General features: G+C 53.0%; 5 protein-coding genes and 1 pseudogene across 6 annotated transcripts in view; 2 read left to right on the top strand and 4 right to left on the bottom strand.

Annotated features, from left to right (window-relative positions):
- Window positions 1–1,523, bottom strand: part of MYCFIDRAFT_211094 (uncharacterized protein) — a 2,544-nt gene extending 1,021 nt beyond the window's left edge. Inside the window, exons 1-2 of the mRNA XM_007927888.1 lie at window positions 1,144–1,523; window positions 37–1,088 (exon numbers count right to left, since the gene is read on the bottom strand). Coding sequence (XP_007926079.1) covers window positions 37–1,088; window positions 1,144–1,344 — 1,253 coding nt within the window. The 5' untranslated portion in view covers window positions 1,345–1,523. The remainder of the gene's footprint in view (window positions 1–36; window positions 1,089–1,143) is intronic.
- A 1,692-nt stretch (window positions 1,524–3,215) lies between these two features.
- On the top strand, window positions 3,216–5,193 carry MYCFIDRAFT_36438 (uncharacterized protein; the record flags this gene model as incomplete). Its single annotated transcript, XM_007927567.1, has 5 exons — window positions 3,216–3,924; window positions 3,974–4,027; window positions 4,086–4,302; window positions 4,362–4,686; window positions 4,735–5,193. 5 exons carry the CDS (start codon window positions 3,216–3,218, stop codon window positions 5,191–5,193), a joined length of 1,764 nt encoding a protein of 587 aa, XP_007925758.1.
- A 712-nt stretch (window positions 5,194–5,905) lies between these two features.
- MYCFIDRAFT_196111 (uncharacterized protein) lies at window positions 5,906–6,706 on the bottom strand (the record flags this gene model as incomplete). Its single annotated transcript, XM_007927887.1, has 1 exon — window positions 5,906–6,706. One exon carries the CDS (start codon window positions 6,704–6,706, stop codon window positions 5,906–5,908), a length of 801 nt encoding a protein of 266 aa, XP_007926078.1.
- A 435-nt stretch (window positions 6,707–7,141) lies between these two features.
- Window positions 7,142–9,273, top strand: MYCFIDRAFT_187941 (uncharacterized protein; the record flags this gene model as incomplete). The annotated part of the gene is made up of 2 exons (XM_007927886.1): window positions 7,142–7,170; window positions 7,773–9,273. 2 exons carry the CDS (start codon window positions 7,142–7,144, stop codon window positions 9,271–9,273), a joined length of 1,530 nt encoding a protein of 509 aa, XP_007926077.1.
- Window positions 9,274–10,398: 1,125 nt separating this feature from the next.
- On the bottom strand, window positions 10,399–10,524 carry MYCFIDRAFT_t39 (annotated as a pseudogene). The gene has a single exon. The product of its transcript is annotated as a tRNA-OTHER (tRNA).
- On the bottom strand, window positions 10,409–13,705 carry MYCFIDRAFT_51270 (uncharacterized protein). The gene is made up of 6 exons (XM_007927650.1): window positions 13,421–13,705; window positions 12,858–13,352; window positions 12,753–12,806; window positions 12,232–12,603; window positions 11,679–12,173; window positions 10,409–11,621 (listed from the first exon to the last, which is right to left on the bottom strand). Exons 1-6 carry the CDS (start codon window positions 13,529–13,531, stop codon window positions 11,013–11,015), a joined length of 2,136 nt encoding a protein of 711 aa, XP_007925841.1. The 5' UTR covers window positions 13,532–13,705; the 3' UTR covers window positions 10,409–11,012.
- Window positions 13,706–14,368: the final 663 nt, after the last annotated feature.

Genomic DNA, 14,368 nt, shown 5'->3' with positions numbered 1-14,368 from the left:
ATTGAGAAGGAAGGGGGGAGTGAGACTGGGGCGTACTTTTGTTCGGGCCAGACGGCGTGGACACCATCGGCGAATTCTTTGGCTTGAGCGTAGTCGGGGAGTTTACTTTCCATCCAGATCATGTCGGCGTATGGAGCATAAGCGCATGCACGCATCACGGCGCATTGAGTGCCGCCTTGGTAGCGGTAGTAGCCTTCGCGTGTGCGTGGAGAATCCCAGTCGAAGTGGACGTCTACGCCAGTGAGGCCCTTGGCGATGGCGCGAGCTTCGGAATTGCTTTTGCCTTTTGCTTGCTTGTTGAATTCGTCGATGAGACCTTGCTTGTTGACGTGAACGCCTGCGTTGATGGTGTCGGCGACGGCTTGGTGGAAGAGTTTGAGACCAGCTTGAGCATTCCATGCGTCTTCGACAGCTTGCAGTTCTGGACCGAATTTTCCCGCTTGCTCGGCGGCAACCATGAGGTCGTTTAGTGGTTGGAGAGCTGGGTTTGTGGCTCCGAGAATGTAGGCATGATCCCGAGAGTCGATGGTGCTGGTGATCAGAGTTGCGGCTTCGGAGTCAGTTCTGGCCACGGCGAGGAGGTCGACGCCCATGATGTCGGCCTGAGCGCGGATGGCGACCAGTCTGTTGATGTGCTCATTTACAGGAACAAGCACCTTTCCAGCCATGTGTCCACACTTCTTGGTCCCTGGCATTTGATCCTCGATATGAATGCCAGCAGCACCCTTCTCCACGAACAGTTTGGTCAGTTTCATGACTGCAGTCAGACCACCGTGTCCCGTATCGGCATCAGCGATGATTGGACGCAAAAAGTCAGTGTTGGTGAGCTTCGATCGTTCACTAGCTGGGGTGCTGAGGCGTTCTTCGCGCTGCTTGCGATCGTGGAAAAGTTGGGCCATGAACAGATGCTCGACCTTGTTTGGAACAGTTGTGTACGGGTAATCGGCAAGATCTGGACCTGGCTCGTTGGAGCTGGATGCAGTGCTCGATGATTGCCAGCCGGAAACGTAGACAGTGTCCAAGTACTTGGCCATCTGCGTGACCATGACTGGATCAAGACAGCCGAATGTGAAGGAAGCATCTTTGTTCTGTTCCAAGATCAGTATGATACTTTTGGGCTCAATGCTTTGCGTTATGACTGACCTGGAATCTTTGCTCCACAATACGCCATAGCTTTTTCGATATCTGATTACTTGGGTATTCAATCTTGATGCTTCCACGCTTCGAGACGATCGACTCGGCAGTATATGGTCTGCGGGTGTAGCGCCATCTGGAATCATTCCACCACTGCTTCAGCTCTTTCACCTCTTCCTCAAAGTGCTGCTGTTCCGCATCGCTAGACATGGTGGAAGGGAGCTGGGGAAGGACAGACAATATGCTCGAGGCAATGCTTTTCAATGTGTCCGCCAGCGTGTCGAGAGGTCAGGGATGTTAGTGGTAGTTTTCAGACAGCAATGTCCTTGTCAATCAAGGGGAGAAGTCCGTGTTTGAAGAGGGGAGAGGATTAAAGATGGGGCATCACGTCACAATAGGTGCAGAGCCGAGTTCCTATAAAGCACAGGTGTGGCAGATAAGTTACGCCTACCCGATCTCGTCCGATGTTTGTACAGCAAGGCGGCAACGCCCCATGCGATTCTTCGACCGAGGAAGCATATGCTCTCCGTTCGCAGTGAGAGTCTTTTGGAGGCCTCGGATGAATGGACAGCTGTGACTGGATGCGAGAGGAGTGAGAGTTGAAGTCGCAGCTTACTTACTTCCCGCTCTGCCGCCACCGGCTTAGTGGATCGTTTTCCCGAGGCTGTCTTTGTCTTTTAGTTTCATACTTATGAGCCTCACATCACGTGCGGTTCGGTTCGGTTCGGTTCGGTTCGCGGAGGTTGAGGTTTGGGGCGGCTCTTGCCTCTTGCTGACCACTCTTTCTTTCATCATCTGCCTCTCATCAGGCGCTTAGGGTGGAGCTCTTCCGTTTGATCGTGATTCTGATATTTCTGTGAGATTGGTCAAGAGCCGGCCATGGACCCCTGCTGCACGTCCACCATGCGCTCCGGCTTTGGAAGACATCCTGGGACTTGGGAGGTACGATGTCCGTGTTTCTCCGCCTGCTGGCCAAGACAAGGGCACGTGACTGGTGCTAGATTTGGCCAGGACAGGCTGACGGAGTAGGGTGTGTAAAGAGCTTGACGTGGCGAGTTCGAGAATCAAGATGCGACAGTGGACTGACCGCGACAGCTCGAGTCTGCCGCGGGACCCAGATTCCTTTTGCGGCGTTGAATATGCTGAGGGAGGCGATAGTTCTACTGCTTCGATCACGGCAGGATGCTGCAGCTGACCACAGGTATTGCTTGCTGTATACCGTCTCGCCAAGGCCGATCGATGTGCGATGTGCGGAGCCATGCCGACCTCTCCTCCAGCGCATTCGTGATTATTATTGCGCATCGAGATGGTACGTAGCGTACAGCACCCCCAATGATGAGTCTGCTGCACCGATCTCTACGCGTGCTGATTCTTGAACAGACAAGCATTGATGGCGCGGACGGGCGCCGCACTGCCCTTTGGTGCCGATTATCCGGAGTAGTGTGACCAGATGAATAGCCATTGGCGATGGCGAATTCAAGACGCACCCAAGTCACACCCACAATGCTGGCCCATGCCGAGAAACAGCCAGTCAACATCACATCGACCTTCGTCCATATGTGCTTATTGTGACAGAGGCAGTTGATCGAGAAGTACGCCGCGCTATTCGAAATCCCAGCATCGCATCGCATCGCATCGCCTGCTCTAGCCGGACACTGTCCTACCACTGAGTGCATGCAGCCGGCTTTAGCGACCCGAGCACCTTCTGCTGGCCGAAGCCATGAGTCCCACTTGGAAAAGAAGAAAGCGCGTCCTTGCCTGCGAAATTTGCTCACATCTTGTAGGTGCACTTCACCATCCACCTGGCCCCCCTCTTCCCAACACCAGCTACCCTTCTTAGCCGCCATCGCGAATCCATCACGGGACAGAGCTTGTTCCCATGCACACTATTACACCCGTCTTTAACGCCGCCTATTGTTAATTCAAGCCGACTTGGCATCCTTTCGCAATTGCAAACGACGTGTATCCCAGCTTTTCCCACTGCTCGTCCCACCAAACACACCCCTATCATGTCTGACCAAATGCATTCCGACCACTCCATCACCAAGGAGCCTGCCGTCGCCGAGAGAAGGCCTTCGCACATGTCTATCGAGCCACCCTTATCCCCAGTCTCTACCGCTTCCGACAGCATCTCCATAGCATCCACACCTTCAAGATACACCCGGCACAGTCAGGATTTGGCCGACAATGCACTTCAGCCCCACCTCTCCAGGACGAGTTCGACGAACGCCGTTGGTGGTATCGTCCCAACTCGAACATGGACTCAAGGCACCGCCGGCACCGCTGCTACCCAGGACATGGCTTTTGAAGTCGATTTCGACCAAGACACGAGAGAAAATCCACAGGACTGGGCCCTCTGGTATAAAGGCATCGTCATCATGATCTTCAGCTTAGCAACCACTTCTACCGTCCTGTACTCGACTTCATATACCTCTGCTATTCCAGGCATGACCAAAGAGTGGGGCCTGTCGGAGAACGAGGGCATCTTGGGAGTGACGACCTATCTGCTCGGTATGGCCACTGGGTCGGTCGTGCTCGCTCCACTCAGCGAGATGTATGGTCGCCGGATCGTCTATCTCATCACCATGACCCTTTTTGTTGTCCTTGTCATCCCTTGCGCACTTGCGAAGAACATTGCAACAATTCTGGTCATTCGTTTCTTGGGCGCTTTCTGCGCGGCCGCCATGATCAGTAATGCTCCAGGAACCGTTAATGATATCGTCGACGAGGATCACCGAGCGCTGGCCTTCTCCGTGTGGTCCATTGGGCCAATGAATGGTCCGGTCATCGGTGAGTTGGCATCATCGTAATGGCGGACGAGGTACTAAAGCAATCGCAGGTCCGGTCGTAGGGGGGTTCGTGTATCAATATCTGGGTTGGAGGTGGACGAATTGTAAGCGCTGCGACAAATGTCAAAATCTGTTCGTCCTCGAGGCTGACGGACATGCCAGGGGTCGTTGTGATAGTTTCCGGCGTTGCGTGCATCCTCGTTGCTTTGGTGCCCGAGACATATGCGCCTGCTCTTCTCAGACGCAAGGCGCACAAAAAGCGCAAAGACACTGGAGATAATACCTGGTGGAGCCGCTACGACGACACCGAGAAATTCTGGCCTCTACTGAAGCTGAACCTGTCCAGACCATTCATCTTGACAGTAACGGAGCCCATTTGGTACGATCTCCACGAGATTCAGATGCACAGAACGTCAGAAAGCTAATGATGAATTGCAGCATGTTCTGGGATGTGTATATAGCACTCGTTTATGGCGTGCTCTATCTTTGCTTCGTTGCATATCCAATCGTGTTCCGCGATCTACGCGGCTGGACACCTGGATTTACCGGCCTTTCATTTTCCGGCATCGGGATAGGCGGCATGGTCGTCATCGTCTCAGAGCCCTTGATCCGCCGCATGATCAATGCGCATAAACATGATCCCGAGACCGACCGTCCTTATCCGGAAGCTATGGTCAGCGTGGTGTGCATTGCCTCCGTTTTGATCCCTGCGGGCGAGATTATCTTTGCTTGGACTTGCACTCCGAATGTGCATTGGATCGTGGTAAGTCGACCGACAACATGTTAATACTACAAGCTGACAATCGTAAAGCCCATCTTAGCCGGCATTCCCTTCGGTGCCGGAAACGCAGGTGTCTTCATCTACGCGAGTAACTACCTCGTCCAATCCTACGGCATCTACGCCGCATCCGCACTCGCTGGAAACGCCGTATTACGATCCGTCATGGGCGCCACCCTACCACTTGCCGGACCTTCACTTTACCGAACTCTCGGTGCGAATTGGGCTGGCATGCTCCTCGGACTTCTCGAGGCACTGTTCATCCCCATCCCCTTCATTTTCTATCGCTACGGCCACAAAATCCGTGAGAAGTCGGCTTTGATTAGACGCATGGCTGAGGATCGGAGGAGGAGGGAGACGAGACAGAAGAAGGGTGTGGAAAGGAGTAGTCGGAGGGCGGAATCTGAGGTTATGGTTGGTGGGGCCATGAGTACTGGAGCGGCTTTGGATGAGAAGTTCGATGTGGAAAGAGAGGGGATTCGTGCGGTTTAGGTGGTTGGTTGGTCTTAGCGTTGGCGTTTGGGTTCCATGAAAAGCTGGCATTGTGTCTAGATGGCGAAGCGCAGAATGAATACAGTATAGTAGTTTTAATGGTATAGATTGTGACAACGCCATCTCTTCGTCCGGATGATGTCTGGGTGTGGCGACGTGAAGTTGAATGAGGTTTTGGGTTCACCTTCCGGCCTGTGCACTTGCCACTCCCGGCCGAAGCCTTATCCTTAGCCAACTAGCGACAATCTCTACTTCCACTATTAGCTTATACTCAGATCCTACCTACAACACATTAGAATTTGTCTCTATTATATTCCGTAGACGGATTAATATATATAAATTTACCTAGCGTATTCTAAACTACTATACTATACCCCTTCTAATATATTATACAAACCCCTCCTTCTTCCTTTACTAATCCTAAAAGTCGTCTAAGACTCCTTTTCCGCTACGAGTCCGACTTCTTATTACTAACGGAAATTTTTTTAACGAGGAAGCGAAACTTTTTTTTTTGTATCCTTTTGCTAGTTCTAATCGAATTGTAACGACGGGTTTTAGGAGGAGGTTTGAGAGCGGTTGTTAGGGATTGGGTTGCGGTAGCGGATTTGGGGGGCTAGGAAACGGGGGCGGGGTAAGATGGGAAGAACATTCTCGGAAATGATATGGCTTGATGCAAACGAGTGGAACGAGGCTTATCGCGACTGATACTACTCTACTGCCGCTTCCATATCGACACGTAATCACTGGTCTGGCCAGCGGGATGTGTGCGCTCTGGTCTGTAATGCTTCACTCTGACCAGGCCCGATGGACCGACTTCCCGATCAGTCTCCTTAGCCTTGCCATCTTCACCATACTCTACATCCTCGCCCGGCGATTTGAAAAGCTCAACATACAAATCATTCGTCAGTGCGTGCGGCGGTCCTCCTTCTTTCGGATCCTTGCCCAGAGGCCACTGCAGACATACAAGATGACCACTTGGAGATAGCAGATCGCGCATCCGGCGTGCCCACTGTGGTCTCATTTCAGGAGGTAGTGCGCACAGGAAAGTGTAGTCGAAGACGACATCGAACTCGGCGCCCTTAGTACTCTCCAGGAAGTCGTCGTTGAAAAAGTCACCGAGGATGAATCTCGACTCGCCACGACCGACCTCCGCATCGTGGACAGCGTAGATGTCATCGTCGACCGACATCGCCTGTAACTTCCTGGCTTCTCCCACTGCGGTCTCGGATCCATCAACGCCATAGGTATCATAGCCCAGTGCCGCCAGCAGAAGCACATCATACCCTCTCCCACATCCAGGCACCAATGCTCGCTTCCGTCCACCTCCCGCTACCGGCGAGCCGAACAAATCCTCGTGTCCTGTAATGGCGTCCTTGAGAGCAACGCTAGGGCCATTTCGATCCCAGGGCGTGACGCCCTGCTTCCACAAATCATCCCAACGCTCGATATGCTGGTCAGAAGGACGATCCAAGAATTGCGATTTCAGCTTCGCTCTGGTTTCCACGTCCGCCATTTCCGGGATGTTGATGACTGACTATAGCTCTGTGCGGCTTTGTTAGTCTCGTCGCTGGCAGGCTGCAAATGCGTCGGATGCTTTTTGTCGGCAGCATTCCACGATGCTCCTTCTGCCACTTGCAGCACCGACGCGCTAAAGCTTCGCCTTGGTTTGCATTCGCTGTCCAGGGTAGCTCTGCCCCAACCAAGCTTCCAGGGGTTATTGTGGCAATCCTTTGGGATGCGAGTCAATGCAAGAGCTTCAAAGATAAGAAGCAGCACGGCGACAGGTGTTGAATGCAGAATGCAGACCGATGATGTCCGCTAACGGAGGGCGGGGAAAGCTTGAAGCGCGATGAGAGGTGCGGACAGTCCCGTCCCGTCCCGTTGCCAAGCCCAAGTCAGATCTCTCACTGCTGTCGTGTCGCTGCTAGCTGTAGAGCTGTCATCAACAATGCACGCTAGAGCACGGCAATCGGCACCGTAGGCACCTTTTCATGCAGATTCTGATGTTGATGAGTCGCAGCATCAATGTAGTCTACGGCATTGATCACCCGACCTTTACACGGAGAAACGGTAGGTACTGTAGTGGTATGCACTTCACGTCGGCCATCTTACAACGCACATTTTCTTCTCATGCTCTCATCATTTCCCTCATAACGTTCCAAGAAAGAGACCGAGAGCAAGTGTCATCTTACATGCCGAAGGCCGAGCATCCATCCATAACCCCCGGATCGACTTCCTAGGAAACACCAGTTCGCAGCAAAGGCCGAGTCAGCTCCAAGCATGGGCCAAGACCACGACAGAGATGTAGAAAAACAAGAATCAGCAGAGGAATTCGATGAGAAAGTCCAACGCCGCTCATCCACCGAAGACTCAGAATCCTCCCGACCTCAAACGGCATTCAGCAAAGAACTCGAACCCGACGAAACGGCAGCAACGACAACCAACGATAAAATCCTCCCCCTCCCACACCCACCCTCCTCCTCCTGGCACCCATCCCACCATCCCCTCGAAGAACCCGCCCACGACCCACAAATCCCCACCTCCTCCCACCCCAGAAACTCTCAACCCCCCCAACCCAGCATCCCCCCCGACGAAATCGCCATCGCAATCCCCATCCCCCGCCCCTCCCGCCGAGGCCTCCTCTCCAAATTCTGCTGCATGGACGAAGTCACCAACCCCTACGCCCTCCCACGAAAAAAGAAATGGACCATCACCGCAATCGTAGCCTTAGCCGGCGCCGCCGCACCCATGGGGTCCTCCATCGTGCTCCCGGCCTTACAACAGATCACCCACGACTTCTCGTCGACGGCCACGACCGCGAACCTGAGTGTCGCGATGTACATGTTGAGCATGTCGATTTTCCCGCTGTGGTGGAGTTCGTTTTCGGAAACGTGGGGACGGAGATCCATCTACGTGGTGAGTTTTTTTCTGTTTTTGGTTTTCAACGTTTTGGCCGCGGTGAGTGGGAGTATGGGCGTGTTTGTGGTGATGAGGTTGTTATCCGGGGGTGCGGCGGCGAGCGTGCAGGCTGTGGGGGCGGGGACGATTGCGGATGTTTGGGCGGTGAAGGAGAGGGGGGCGGCGATGGGCATGTTTTATCTTGGACCGTTGTGTGGGCCGTTGTTGTCGCCGATCATTGGGGGTGCGTTTGCGCAGACGTTGGGGTGGAGGTCGGCGCAGTGGTTTTTGGCGATTTTTGGGGCGTTTTTGGAGGTTTTGATTGTTTTTGCTTTGCCGGAGACGCTGAGGCAGCGGAAGGATTTGGTGGTGGTGGACGAGGCTGGGGTGGAAGTGGAACAACCGGAATTGGTACGAACGACGACGAAGCAATCGGTGCATGTCAAGACGAGGAAGTATTGGCTCATGGCTCGTCGGGCTTTCATCGATCCCTTGCGGGTTGTGTTGTATCTTCAGTTTCCCGCTGTTGCGGTTCTGGTGGCCTATGCCAGTGTCACATTCGCCGAACTCTACGTACTCAATGTTTCCGTGCAGCAGAACTTCTCTGGAGCTCCGTACAACTATGGACCGGTCATTGTGGGTTGTCTATATCTGCCAAACAGCGCCGGGTACTTCCTGTCCAGCATATTTGGTGGTCGATGGGTCGATCGCATTATGCATCGCGAAGCACGCAACGCTGGTCGCTACGATGCCAACGGTCGACTGGTCTTTCTCCCGGAAGACCGCATGAAGGAGAATGCGTGGCTTGGCGCAATGCTTTACCCCTTTTCTTTGCTTGCGTACGGCTGGTTCGCGCAGTACAAGATCAATGTCGCCGGGGCTCTCGTTGCAAACTTCTTTTTTGGCATCGGCAGTATGCTCATCTTTGCGCTGGTCACAACCATGTTGACAGAGTTCATGCCTCGAAAAGCATCCAGCGGCATTGCGCTCAACAATTTCGTCAGGAACATATTCAGTTGCGTGGGCTCCATCGTCACTGAGCCGTTGATCGTTGCGATTGGGAACGGTCCCCTTTTCTCCGGCTTGTGCGTCATTGCGCTGGCGGCAGGTATAGCGTGTATGTGGTCGTTGAAGACGTTTGGTCCTCGCTGGAGGATAGTGTGGACCCTCTCGAAAGTATAAAAGTCGAAGAGCTCTCCGAGTCTGACGTCCGCAGACGTGCTGTTCAGTCTCGTTTCCAGGAACTCCAAGCTCTCCATATCCAGGGAATGGTGTACCGAGGCGTCGTTGGCGTGAGTGAGCATAGCAGAGGAGTGACTACCATCAGCCAGAATAGCATACTGCATAGAGGGTGGTGTCAGTCTTGCGGCGCAGAAATCTCTCTCCTAGTCTAGGTCAACTCACACGAACAATGCCATTATGAGGCTGGAGATCAGAGAAGGGTAGAGTCCATCCGCAGTCCTTGGTCGCCAATACTCAGGACATCGTGCTGCCAATTCCTCGAGATGTTGCTGGCTCCACTCTGACTGGTCAACGAGTTGAAGCTGCATCGCATACCATACGATCCACTCGATGACCTTCATCGCCTCAACAATGATCAAAGTCCACGGCCCCGATCGACCCAATACCATAGTAATCTGCTCTCCAACGGTGATGACCAATTGCGAGGTAAGTATCACGAAGAAAATATCCGCCTCTCTAGTGTCCAAGAGGCTCCCGTCTGCCTTGAACCCAACGGCGAGCTCGTCTCGCAGGCAGTATTTGAGTTTCTGCTTCTTGCAAGAGTCGTAGGAAGGATTGATCCGTCCTGTCAGGAAATCGAGTAGGTATTCGACCATCCAGATGTAAGACCAAACCCACCATACGTGAAGGAAGATGACAGGCAGTAGGACGTAGCAGTCCGTAAGATGTGACCAAGTCTTGCGCCACACGTTCCGACAGCCTTTTCCGCGGCCCTTCATGGAGATTTGAAGGAGACTGGGCCTCATTTGCTTGCCATAGTGAGTAGGTTGGAATGCGCGGAGGCGATCGCGGAGGCAAGAAGGTTCGCGTTTGAGAAAAGGTGGATGTTTGCGCTGTTGGTCTGCGATGTGCTCGGTCGTGGTCGCAAGACATGCCAGTGTTGGCGGCAATGTGGTCGACAAGAACTTTGAGTCGCTCCGTGCACGAAGTCGCCATCGCAACAGCAAGAGCAACGACTTCCAGATCGACAAAAAGTGAAAATTCCAAGCAGTGACGAACATATGCCGCCGAGAAAGTGCCAAAACGAGCAAGAGCACAAGACAAAAAGAAACAAGAAAAGATTGATGGAGAAAGTGCGAATCGAACGCACATCCAGAACATGCCGATTATCAATGAATGAAGCATGGGCGAACGAATTGCCCACCTCTAACGATTCGAGGCGCCTGTGCCCAACCACTAGACCATTTCTCCGAACTTGTACTTGATTGGAACGAGCAAGACTCTTCTCCAATCTATAGGCTGCGTGGGTGCGGGATCAGCGTATCAGGCTGTATATATTCCTTGGTAAGTTTCGAGCTGCCCGAAGCTCTTCGCCGGAATCTCGCGTACAGTGCCTCAGGCCTCGTTGACTTCTTGCCTTCGACAGCGGGCCAGATATTGCTCCAGACGTTCGTGACATCCTTGTCAAATTCAGGCTCGCCAAAATCTTCCTCTCTGGCCTCGCGCTCCTCGCGCAGGGCAACACAGAAGTGATGATGCCGTGAATGCTGTGCTTATGGGTTATGATGTTCATGAGGATCGAATCTGATCGATGTTGTTGTTTGTTGATGATCAAGGAGTGGATCTGTCCGCGAGTACCCTGTTTTGCCCGTCACAGAATCCTACTATTCTATCTTCAAAGTGCAAACCATTCCATTCCGTCTCGCAAACTCAAAGCCTACATCCATCAAGCCGAAAACCTAAGTCCTCAAAATCTCACCAGCAACCTGGATAGCCTTCGCAGTCTTCCCAACCCACTCTTGTGCCAAAGAGAAATTTCCCGCGTCGACAGCCTCCGTGATGGCAGGAAATGTAACAGGAGCGTAGCCGGTGTCCAGACCCGGAGCAAAAATCAAATGCTGGTAGAATTCTCTTGTCGGCAGACCACCCTGTGAAGCGAAGCCGCGTTGAAAGTCGCGATACTTGCCGTTGACGAGCTGCAACAAGGCTTCATCATTGCCATCCACTGCTCGAGTTGCGAGATCGGCAGCTTCAGTCGCTTGGACGCGGAAGGTATCGATGGCGGAGCGCAGCGCAGATGTGTCAAGTGAGTCCCCTTGAGTCGCGTTGCCGATGGCGTACTGCAGATTTTGGTAGTAAACGTCCATCTGGTCGGCATAGTTAAGTGGTTGTAGTGGCAGGAGATCGTCACTCGCCAGATGGTATGCCATTAGAGAAAGGTATTGGCCCATTGCTTTGTGGACGAGGAAGCCAGGATCACCAAAGTTCGCCATCCAGTGGTAGCTGTCGTAATTGCTATGATAATGGTAGATAGGGTCGCCTGGACCTTGGGAAGAATGGACATCGATCTATTGTGACCAGTCATTAGCATGTCTTGTCGTAGACGAGAAAATATGGATTCTTACAGAAGCGATGCCACGATGGACAAAAGCGGTGTAGTCGCTACCACTTCCAAGTACCCCGACCTCACCTCTAGTGTCATCCATCCAGACATCGTACATCGTGTCATTCCCACCCATCGCCGGCCAGATCACCTTTTTCATTGTCTCCTTGGCGATTTCATGCAGTTCAGGCGAGCCAGAGATATCCGGATGAGGCCCACTGGCGCCGACATCAATGTTGAGATACGATACCACAGTATCCTTGATCCATGGGATGTATTCTTCAACCCACTCGGTAGACCCAACAAGACCATACTCCTCGGCATCCCATGAGCAAAGAACAATGTTGCGCTTCGGCTGCCAGCCCTGAGAGACGAGCTTTCCGAGGACTCGCCCAAGCTCGACGATGATAGCCGTTCCCGAGTTTGGATCTGCAGCGCCGCCAATGATCCACGCATCGCGATGGTTCCCAATGATGATTGTCTCGTCACTGTTTGTGCCATTTATGATGCCAATTGCCTGTTCGGTCCAAGTCAGCTTCCGAACACGCGTGTTACTTTAATGCAAGGTTACGCACGTTCCAAATGTCGGTGTAGGTGTCTTCCATCAGGTTGCTCATGTCGATTGTAAGGCCTGGTGCTGGCCCAGTAGAGTAGGTTGCATTCAAGGCGCCGATCCATAGAGAACGATTGACCTCTGCTCCTGGAGTACCATAGCCGTCCAGTGCCGCCAGAATAGGCTGCACCTCGGCGTATGAAATCGGTATGCTGGGAATCTGCGGAGTAACAGCACTTTTGTCTGAGCGTGGTGAGTCTTCCCTGGAAGGATATCCAGGGGTCGTAGGATCTCCTGGGTAGGTGGACAAAAATTGTACGCTGCCACGCTGTACCGATGTTGGATTACGTGCAGGGCCATCCGGGTAAGCCGCAACACCCTTAGCAACAGTGACCTAAAAGCGATGGGTATAAGGGTTAGCGATGTTCCTGACGACGCTTGCTCCGAAGCATAGCGGTGAGACATTGCTGCCATCTCTGACATGACTGCCTCAGTCGCACACACTCGGCTGGAGCCGTGCCTTATACTCAAAGGTATACTCACATTGCCGTCGTCTCCTGGGTCGGTGAAAAGCACGGCACCAATCATGCCATAGTCCTGTAGAGCATGATCAGTACATGACTATGATTCGTATCATGGACAACATACTTGCGCGTTCTTGACTTTCAAGCCCCGGAACGGCCCACCATATCGTGACAATGCAATCTTGCCTTCAAGAGGCACGCCAAGCGCAACCAGTCGTTCAAAGTCGACTTTCTGACCGCGGCCAACGTAAACATATTCCGCGGTGGCACTGCCGCTGAACGAGTACCCATGAAAAGTTGGAATGCGATTCTCCCACCCCGTTACATCATCCTCCTCCAGGACTGCTTCTTCTAGGCTGGGGGTATATGTCGTTCCATTGGGCCAAGTCACGGTTAAAGACTTGCTTACAGGGTAGTCGAGAAAGACGTGGTAGCTGTCGAGGCGTGACTCGAATCCAGCCTCTGCCCAGCGATCTGCTGTCCACTGGGCTTGACTTCGATTGCGACCAGCTAGATGGTTGCCGTGGGTGTAGTAGTACGACCAGTCAGAGATGCTATTGTTGTCAAAGGATGCTATGATCAGTGCTTCGTCGGGAGTAAGTTCTGGAGCCGGCGAAGCCTGTAAAAATGACCATGTCAGTCCATGCTATGTTACTAGGCTCATCGCAGGTGCTTCGTAATGCCTACTTGTCGCTTGGTATGCTGACCACTGTAGAAATGCCGTTCTTGCTGACATCCATGCACTCCCGCCAGTTTCGACAAGCCTGCTGCTAATGCAGCGTACCTGAAAAGCGACATCAAGGTGGTCACTCTGTTCTGACCCGAGTAATTAGTGAAACAAGCACCCAATCGGTTGCTGAGCGCATTAATCTATGGTCGAAATGCGCAATTGAGGCAATATTCTGTTTGGTAGTGCGGCCGTCCAATGGGCATAGTCATCAGTGGTACTGGAATTGGCCTGCTCTAACTGTTATATATTGCAATGCGTGCCAGGCAGGCCGATCTTCGCCTGGCTCATCCTCGCCACAAGATCGATCTCGCGCTGCTTGGCAACGCAGTGAGATAATGGCAAGGTACGGGCGCGCTATCTGTTGTGCGGAGCGTGAGGAGTATGGGGGACGACCTTCCTCGATAGGTCAAGTTCATCTTGGCTGCCGAGAGGTCGCTGGTGTCACTGCAGGGGAGGGGTAGCTGAGCGCGCCATCCATCTCGATATGAAAGAGAGGAGGAGCTTGCAATGTGGTGCCAAGCACCCCACGACATGGTGAAGCCGAGATTCCGCCGGCCCGAATGAACGCCGTGTGCATGATACGGCCATACCCTGTACCAAGTATCAATGTCAGTCTGATCGGAGTCCACCGAGAAGTGTCAGCCGGCAGCCTGCGGGAGATCAGAACACCGGGGAAGCAAATCTAGAATTTGGCTATATGAATATTCTTTCTTTCGACGGTGATGTCTCGCCGACCTTGACATCTACCACGTATCAAACGTTGAAGGCCTTGAGGCCCATGCCCATTACCTGGTTGCAAATGCTACTGTAAGCCAGCCATGGAGGATCTGCTACTGCCAAAAAAAAGCGACGCATGCCAGGCTCAATTCATGAAAGACTTCGTGATCGTTGCCAAATCAGAACAG

Source organism: Pseudocercospora fijiensis (genome assembly GCF_000340215.1).
Source record: "Pseudocercospora fijiensis CIRAD86 unplaced genomic scaffold MYCFIscaffold_4, whole genome shotgun sequence".
NCBI lineage: Eukaryota > Fungi > Ascomycota > Dothideomycetes > Mycosphaerellales > Mycosphaerellaceae > Pseudocercospora > Pseudocercospora fijiensis.
Note: the sequence above shows the minus strand (reverse complement) of the source record. Positions and strands in the feature narration are given on the sequence as shown.

Coding starts and splice junctions, on each gene's coding strand:
- MYCFIDRAFT_51270 (XM_007927650.1), bottom strand. CDS start 13,531: ATGTCGCTTTTCAGGTACGCTGCATTAGCAGCAGGCTTGTCGAAACTG. Junction 12,807..12,857: donor TGAAAGTCAAGAACGCGCAA/GTATGTTGTCCA, acceptor CATGCTCTACAG/GACTATGGCATGATTGGTGC. Junction 12,604..12,752: donor ACCCAGGAGACGACGGCAAT/GTGAGTATACCT, acceptor CATCGCTTTTAG/GTCACTGTTGCTAAGGGTGT.